The sequence below is a fragment of the Physeter macrocephalus genome, chromosome 4, assembly GCF_002837175.3.
Source record: "Physeter macrocephalus isolate SW-GA chromosome 4, ASM283717v5, whole genome shotgun sequence".
NCBI classification, from domain to species: Eukaryota; Metazoa; Chordata; class Mammalia; order Artiodactyla; family Physeteridae; genus Physeter; species Physeter macrocephalus.
Window position 1 is genome coordinate 21,355,433 of NC_041217.1, and position 8,150 is coordinate 21,363,582.

At 37.7% G+C, this 8,150-nt stretch overlaps 2 protein-coding genes across 3 annotated transcripts in view; one reads left to right on the forward strand and one right to left on the reverse strand.

Annotated features, from left to right (window-relative positions):
* Window positions 1-4,406, forward strand: part of MIA3 (MIA SH3 domain ER export factor 3) — a 78,718-nt gene extending 74,312 nt beyond the window's left edge. For both annotated transcript variants that reach the window (XM_055084036.1, XM_055084034.1), the window contains exon 30: window positions 3,437-4,406. The gene's annotated coding sequence lies outside the window, so the exon portion shown is untranslated. The remainder of the gene's footprint in view (window positions 1-3,436) is intronic.
* Window positions 1-8,150, reverse strand: part of AIDA (axin interactor, dorsalization associated) — a 42,809-nt gene that overhangs the window by 14,028 nt on the left and 20,631 nt on the right. The window contains exons 5-6 of the mRNA XM_007107670.3: window positions 6,005-6,068; window positions 5,657-5,763 (exon numbers count right to left, since the gene is read on the reverse strand). Coding sequence (XP_007107732.1) covers window positions 5,657-5,763; window positions 6,005-6,068 — 171 coding nt within the window. The remainder of the gene's footprint in view (window positions 1-5,656; window positions 5,764-6,004; window positions 6,069-8,150) is intronic.

Genomic DNA, 8,150 nt, shown 5'->3' on the forward strand with positions numbered 1-8,150 from the left:
CAAAAAAAAAAAAAAAAAAAAAAAAGGACATACATGATAATACTTTGCATTTAAGTAGCATTTTTTTTTCTTTCAAGAAAAATACTTTAGTTATTCTGGGATAATTTTAAACACGATTTAAGATAATGATATTGATCAAACCAGTCACAATATTTGGTAGATAGGTAACACATTAAATGTGTCTCCAAATTCTGGCAATGGATAATCTTTGCAACTGACATTGCAGGTAGATAAAAACTTATGTAGGGACCATTTATTTGTTTTGAAATAATTCAATTTAGAAGTAGAAATTGTGGTAAAACATTAAAATACACATACAAGTTCTTTTAGCAAGTAATTTATTGTCTAGCAGTTGAGGAAAATGGGTTCCTCTAAGCTTTCACGAAAAAGAGTTTGAAAAACTGTAAGACGTTTGTTCGTGTTTAAAACTGCTTTAAAAGTTTGAAAAAAATCTTAGGGGCCATTATCATTTAAATAATATTGTATCTAGGTCTATGAAATTTAAATTATAGCTGACTGAAGTTGTTTGCATACATAAAGAGTATATCAGTGTCACTATCACATTTTGGAAAAAAAAAATAATAAACACACATCCACAAAGTCTAGAAAGAGTCAGTGGGCATGTGCTTCATGTAGAAATGCTAGTTTAAAAGGGCAATACATCATTCCCTACAGCAAGCAAGGAAGAGTTCCCCACAGGTGTCTGAGTTGAAAGGCTGAATTGCCAGAGTACTTTCAAGAAAGAGTAGGCCAGATGTTGCTGGGTGCTTTGAAGATGAGGGCTGCAGGATGTAGCATACTTAACAGACATTTCATATGAACCAGTCTCTGCAAAGCTCTGAAGAAAACCCTTTAACTTCAAGTGACAGGATTCTTGGATTTAAAAGAAAAAGAATTAACTTGTAAAAGGAAATCCTAAAATATTTCCACAACTGCTTGGGCTTGAGAGAGAGAAAAAATATAAATAAGTCTTACATCTTATTAAAAACCAGTCTGGAGAACAAGAGAACAAAATCAAAGAGTATTTTCCTTCCCTCTATATACTAATAAATGCCTGGGTAAGGAACACTTTCTCTGACTCTTCTGCACAGCCTGAGAGCTTGAGACTTTTGGAGAAGAAAAAGAACTTAGCGAGCTGTGGTCTAACCGCACCCTTGAGATGATATTCACCGCTGTGCCCCTAGGCACGCTCTGGATTTCCGTGAAAGAAGGATGCCCTGATAGTCATAGGAAAGCAATGAACATTTTGCTACAATTTTCAACTTCTTATATGTGTGAGCAAGAAAAAACTTCATTTCAGCTGAAAATGAAATTCATGTTTGCTTATTTCTCAAGTTCAACTCAGAATTGAGTACTTGTGCAGGAAAACCCAAGCACAGGTTTCACGCTGAAGAAGTAAATTTCATTCTTTATTTTTAGTTTCAAAAATAAACATGTTTTATGCATATTTAAGCCTATATAAGAGCTCAAAACACCAACACATTTGTATAATTTTGAAACTGCTAAGCCTATGTTTGAGTTTAATCACGTCATTCAGTAAAAAAATGTTTTTTAAAATCTTGAAAACTGTGTCTTGGCTATTTTTTATTTATATTTCTTGGGCTTATGATTTTAAGAGCTTTATATTCAGCAATGTCAATACTTTTTAGGCCATAAAAAACAGGTTATGATATCCTTGATTTAAATGAAATCTACCAAGACTACCTTTAGAAGAATTAAATCCTACTTTGGCTTAATCCAATTTCTTAACAAAAATTTATGATGTTTGCCATATGAGTTTTTTAAATTTTGAAAAGGAAAAAGATTAATATCAAAAAGGTAAGATAATATCTACCTCCCCCCCTCCCCCCATTAAAGGCTGGCTAAAAAGTCACTTTCAGTTTTAAATGGGAAAAAATGATTCTGGGTCCTACCACATCTGCACACCATACCTTATTCCTCATTAGCCTCACAGTGGTGGTGGTTACAGACCTGTAGGCGTTTATCAGCACGCATAAACCTGCACACTAAAAAGGGTGAATGTTGTATATGTAAGTGACATCTCAATAAACCTGACTTTTAAAAAAAGTCACAACAAACTTACAATTCAGTAACTTATATAAAAACAAAGATAATAAATAAAAAGTCACAACAATTCCCAGAACTATCTTGCCACCAAATGCAAACACAGCCTAGGCATAATTAAAATCTTGGATTCTCTCAGAATAACAAGGAAAACAAAACGTTTCCTGCTTTACAGTTAAGTGAAAGGTTAAATGCCATCTTGTTATTTTGATGATGTCAATGAATATAATTTTACGAGTCATTTTTTAATGACACCTCTAGGTCGTGGACAATAATAACCCCAAACTAAAACCAGCTAATTAAACTCCATGTACTCGTTCAAAAAAGAAATTCATAGAAGGGTTCAGTAAGCCTTCTATACCTCTGAAATGAAATATCACAATGCTATATCAGTTTACAAAAATCCGTTCAGTTGGGCTTACTCTTACATAGCAAATGGATTGAATTTATGGCAGAAGTTTCTCTTCAACTCAGCAACCTGAACCTCATAAAAACCTTGATCTGTATGTTTCATGGCTTACATCATCTGCTTTAAAGATCTTGTTTGCTACAGAAGTACAGCAAGCGAGCAAACAACCAAGTCAGATAGAAATTTATAGTACTGGAAGCTACGGCAATGATAATATGTGGTTTGCAAAGGAAATAACAACTATTCAGTTAGTAAAACAGCAAGATAATTTCTCTCACCATCTCAACAATTTTGAAATTTCCTACATATATGACAAAAACAAGAAAAATACATCTCTCTTTTCATAAAGCAAGGTACATTAGGAATAATGCCCTATACCAAAGAAACATTATTAACAATAACAGCTACCATCTACAGTAATTTTCCCAATTATCCTACAGTGTAGGTATTGTTACCTCCATTGAAAGATGATGAGGATGAGAATAATCACCTCACTAATATTCAGCATATGACAGGTCCTGTGCTAAAGCTTTATATGCTGTACCTTGTTTAGTCTTCACAGGAACCTTATGAGTTAGGCATGATTATCATCCCATTTTATAAATAAAGAAATTGAGGTTCAAACTGGTTTAAGAATAGGTGCAACTAGTAATGGACAGAGAATAGACTCAAGCCCAGTGTCTGTTGGTTCATGTCTATGTTGCTCCAACCCCATAAGGCCTCCTCCCCAAGGGGCATCACAAACACTGGAATATCACTATTATTACTGTAGTACTTGACTGCACTTCACAGATATCGCATTTTTTACAAATTGAACATCTGTGGTAACCCTGTGTCAAGCAAGCAAGCCAGTCTATTGGCGCCATTTTTCCAACAGCATTTGTTCACTTCGTGTCTCTGTGTCACATTTTGATAATTCTTGCAATATTTCAAACTTATTCATTATTATTACATTTGTTACAGTGATCTGTGATCAGTGATCTTTGATGTTACCATTGTAACTGCAGATGTGGTGGAAAAGCAAGAGAACTAGAATTAGAAGTGGAGCCTGAAGATGTGACTGAATTGCTGCCATCTCATAAAACTTTAACAGATGAGGAATTCCTTCGTACAGATGAGCAAAGAAAGTGGTTTCCTGAGATGGAATCTACTCCTGGTGAAGATGCTGTGAAGATTGTTAAAATGGCAACAAAAAATTTAGACCTTTACATAGACTTAGTTGATAGACAGTGGCAAGGTTTGAGAGACTTGACTCCAATTTTGAAAGAAGTTCTACTATGGGTGAAGTGCCATTAAATAGCACTGCATGCTAGAGAGAAACTGTGAAAGGAAGAGTCAACCTAGGTGGCAAACTTCACTGTGCTCTTATTTTAAGAAGGTGCCACAGCTGCCCCAACCTTCTGCGACCACCACCCCGATCAGTCAGCAGCCATCAACGTTAGACAAAACTCTCCACCAGCAAGAAGGTTACAACTAGCTGAAGGTTCAGATGAGGGCTAGCATTTTTTTAGCAGTAAAGATTTTTTTTCTTTTTTTAATATTTGTTTATTTATTTATTTCTGGCTGCATTGGGTCTTGGCTGCAGCACACAGGCTCCTCTCTAGTTGTGGAGCACAGTTTCCAGAGCGTGCAGGCTCAGTAGTTGCGGTGCGCGGGCTCCAGAGTGCGTGGGCTATGTAGTTGCAGCACGTGAGCTCTCTAGTTGTGGCGCAAGGGCTCAGTAGTTGCAGCGCGCGGGCTTAGCTGCCCCACGGCATGTGGGATCTTAGTTCCCTGACCAGGGATCGAACCCGAGTCCCCTGCGCTGGAAGGCAGTTTCTTAACCACTGGACCACCAAGGAAGTCCCAGCAATAAAGTATTTTTTTAATTAAAGTATGTACCTTGTTTTTTAGACATAATGCTATCACACGCTTAACAGACTATAGTGTACACGTAACTTTTATATGTACTGGGAAAACAATAAATCTGTGTGACTCGCTTTCTTGCAATACTCACTTTATTGTGGTGGTCTGGAACCAAACCTGCAGCATCTCCAAGGTCTGCCTGTACTTTTATTACCAAGAAAGTTATCAGGATAATACATAAATTGTATCTAGCTGTATTTTAAAGCTTCTGGCATCTATTTTAAAATACATCACGATATATCAGCATATTACACTAAAGTGAACTATTATAGTTTACCAGAAATGAAAACTGTGTACTGTACAAGAACAGAACAGAGTAAAACAGTAATTGGGAGAGGCAAGAAATTTATCCAGGGTGCCTGCCTAGGTTACGGATGGACGTGGAAGATCTTCTGTAAACAAAAAAGCCTTGCCATACGTTATTTGCTTTCCTAAAACAAGATGGGAAGAAAAGGGCATTTGCTTAGTATTCATTCTCCCTGGGTCCAGTTTTAATGACCACAATCTGATTAATTAAAGAAGTACTTACAACAGTGTACAGAAAAGAGTTAACATAGCAGGTCTGAGACGGATACTCTTAGAAAGGCCTGAGTACAAGGTCGACTCCTGACTGGAATCTGGGGATCTGGATTTTGGGAGGATTCCTACTATCCCCTGATAAGAATGGTCACTGTGCCTAAGTTATTTTTACAAACAACATGGTTTATGCTGAATTATCTGCTTTCCTTCTAGGAGTCTGGAATTTTGGTCAGTGCTAGGCAGAGGGTGTCTATGTGATCAGCCGCCAGTAACAGCTCTGGGCATGGAGTCTCTAATGTACATACACTTCCCTAGTGGACACTTCACGTGTGTCATTACAATCTGTCACTAGAGGAATCAAGCACAAGCTATGTGACTCCACTGGAAAAGGACTCTTGGAAGCTTGTACCTGGTTTCCTCCAGACTTCGCTCATGTACCTTTTCCCTTTGCTGACTTTGTTTTTGTATTCTTTCTCTGGAATAAATCACAGCTGTGAGTACAATCACATGCTGAGTCCTGTGAGTCCTCCTAGTGAATCTCCGAACCCGAAGGTGGTCTTTGGGACCCCAAAACAGAGAGTAAGATACTTTCAGACTATACTTATAAAACAGCTACTACCCAAAACATGACCATTTGCTTAAGATTGGCATGAACCCTGGAGAGGTTTTACACTCTACTAGCAAATACCAAAATAAGTTCCAAACACCCTGACCTTGTATTGAATTAAGTAATGTATATTTTTAACAAGTGATACTCACCGGGAACTCTAGCAGGAAAGGCATCAGGAGACCCTGCTCCAGCACCACCCTCTTCTTCATCTTCTTCAAATTCCAAATTCTCTTCTTCACCAGGTGCTAAAATTCTTCTACATGCAAAAGGACAGAAAAAAGAGTGAGCTACAAAACTAAATATACTAGAGAAGCCTCATAGCCACTCATTTCCTAGGTAAGATGTTGATATAAAAAATGCTGACATAAAATGTTAATATGTTACTACTAATGATATCAGTATACCAACATTGATATAAAACATCCAGAAATCTGAAAAATAGGTATAAAATAAGATGATAGAATAAGAAGACAAATATTGGTGCTTATTTATTTTACCTTAAGGGGACAGGCTGAACATCAAATGGGAATTCTTTATTATATGTAAGAATATTCTTTAGGACTAGAATAAAAAGAGAAAGACATATGAATTATCTCATGTATCAAAATAAACAATTTTATTGTCAGTGACTGATTTTTAGTCAATTTTACTATGCCTATTAATACTTTAAAAAAAATTCCCAATCTTATCATCATCAAGAGCCACAAACCATTGACTATGTTAGCAAAATGAAAATATCCATACTCCAAGTACCAGTAATTTCAGAGTATTGTTAGACCTCCAAGGAGAGTTACTTCTAGAGTCTCAGAGTCCTTATGGAAAATGAACCCCGAAATAGTTCTATGTACAAAGTCCTAGGTGAGACATGGGGCACCAGAGAACACAGTAACTCCTCCCTGGAGTATTTAAATTAAAAGATTGGTGTCAAAGATGACCAGTGAGAGGGACACGAGCATATCTTATTCTACGTCCTGATTAGACTTCCGCTCAACTCCATAAAACTGGTAAAGTTTATAGTAGTGAGGTTATAATTCTCAAACGCATTTTACCATAGTTTATTACATATGTGTAATATATACATACATATATGTACATATATTCTTACCTACACACACACACAAAGAGGGATTTATCCTCAAGAGAAGTCTTCAAACAACATGGTACCACCTCCTGTATTATGGTTGTGGTCAATGACTATATCCTGGCATGTAAACTTAAAGAGAGGTGCTATATGTAACTTAGTGCTTCATATCTGGTCTTATGGATTCCCAGTAACTACCCGCAACTATATGAAGGTGAAGTAATAGCATTAATTGGGCAACCCAAAATATTTCTATGATTTTATACTCAACTTATTCAGTCTCTCTAATTTTGGAGTCCTGCAGTTGAGAGCTAAAATAGGTATGGATGTTGTCATCCCCAAAAAGGAAATCCCTGTGTACAGGTTGCAATTATATGCCTTACTCCAATTGGAGTTGGATGTGTTTATCAGACTTCTTCTAACCTATGCACTCCTACTAAGCCCTTCGGGGAGAGAAGCCTGAGACTTGGGTCTAGATTCTCACTCATTCTTATTCTCTCTCCCTCTCCAACTCTTACCCTCATTCTTCCTCTCTTTTTCTTCTCCTCAACAAACTTGCACTGAGTGCTAAAGATATGGCAGTGATAGAGAGGGTTCTTGCCCTCATATGTGGATCTTAGATCCTAGTCAGGAAAAGCAGACAATAATAAGCCAACAAATAAACAAGATAATGTTAAGACTGCAATTAGTGTAATGAAGGACACAGAGGATGCTTGTGTACATGGAATAGAGGGATAACTTCAGCTGAGGTGAACAGGGTAGGCCTCTCAAACCTGAATTACTAGAAGATATTGGAGCCATGACCTGGATGAGAGGAAATGTCCACAAGTAGCTCTGGGGCAAGGGCTCTCCAAGAATTAGAGAACAAGCGAGAGCAACAACAAAGGCTCTGGGGCAGGAGCTTGTTCAAGGAATAGAATGGACTGTAGAGCTAAAGTATGATAAGCAAGGGGGAAGTAGCAAAAGATCTGAAATCAGATCTTAGCCCTACAAGGATGTTAATGACTTGAGCATTCACATAACTACTCTGAATCTCCATTTCCCCAGTTCTAAAATCAGAATACCATTTCCTTCCCAGACTGTTGAGAAAATTAAATTAAATAACACAGTATATGACATTGCATGGGAACATTCAAAGTACCATAAAAGTATAAGTCTACATTATTATATGGTAATTTATTTCTCCATAGTTTTCCCTATCTGGCTGACTAGAATCCTATTATTTCAGATCTCACTAAGAAGGACTATTTTTAAAATTATAAGACTATCTTCTCTAAACTTGGTGCATGAATGCTCCTTGTAAGCTATTCATTCAACTCAAATATCAATTAATTCATCAGTCCCCAACCTTTTTGGCACCAGGGACCAGTTTCATGGAAGACAAATTTTCCACAGACCGGGGGTGAGGGAGGGGGGATGGTTCAGGTGGTAATGCGAGCGACGGGGAGCGACGGGGAGCGATGGGGAGTGACGGGGAGCGACGGGGAGCGATGGGGAGCGACGGAGAGCGACGGGGAGCGATGGGGAGTGACGGGGAGCGACGGGGAGCGACGGGGAGCGAC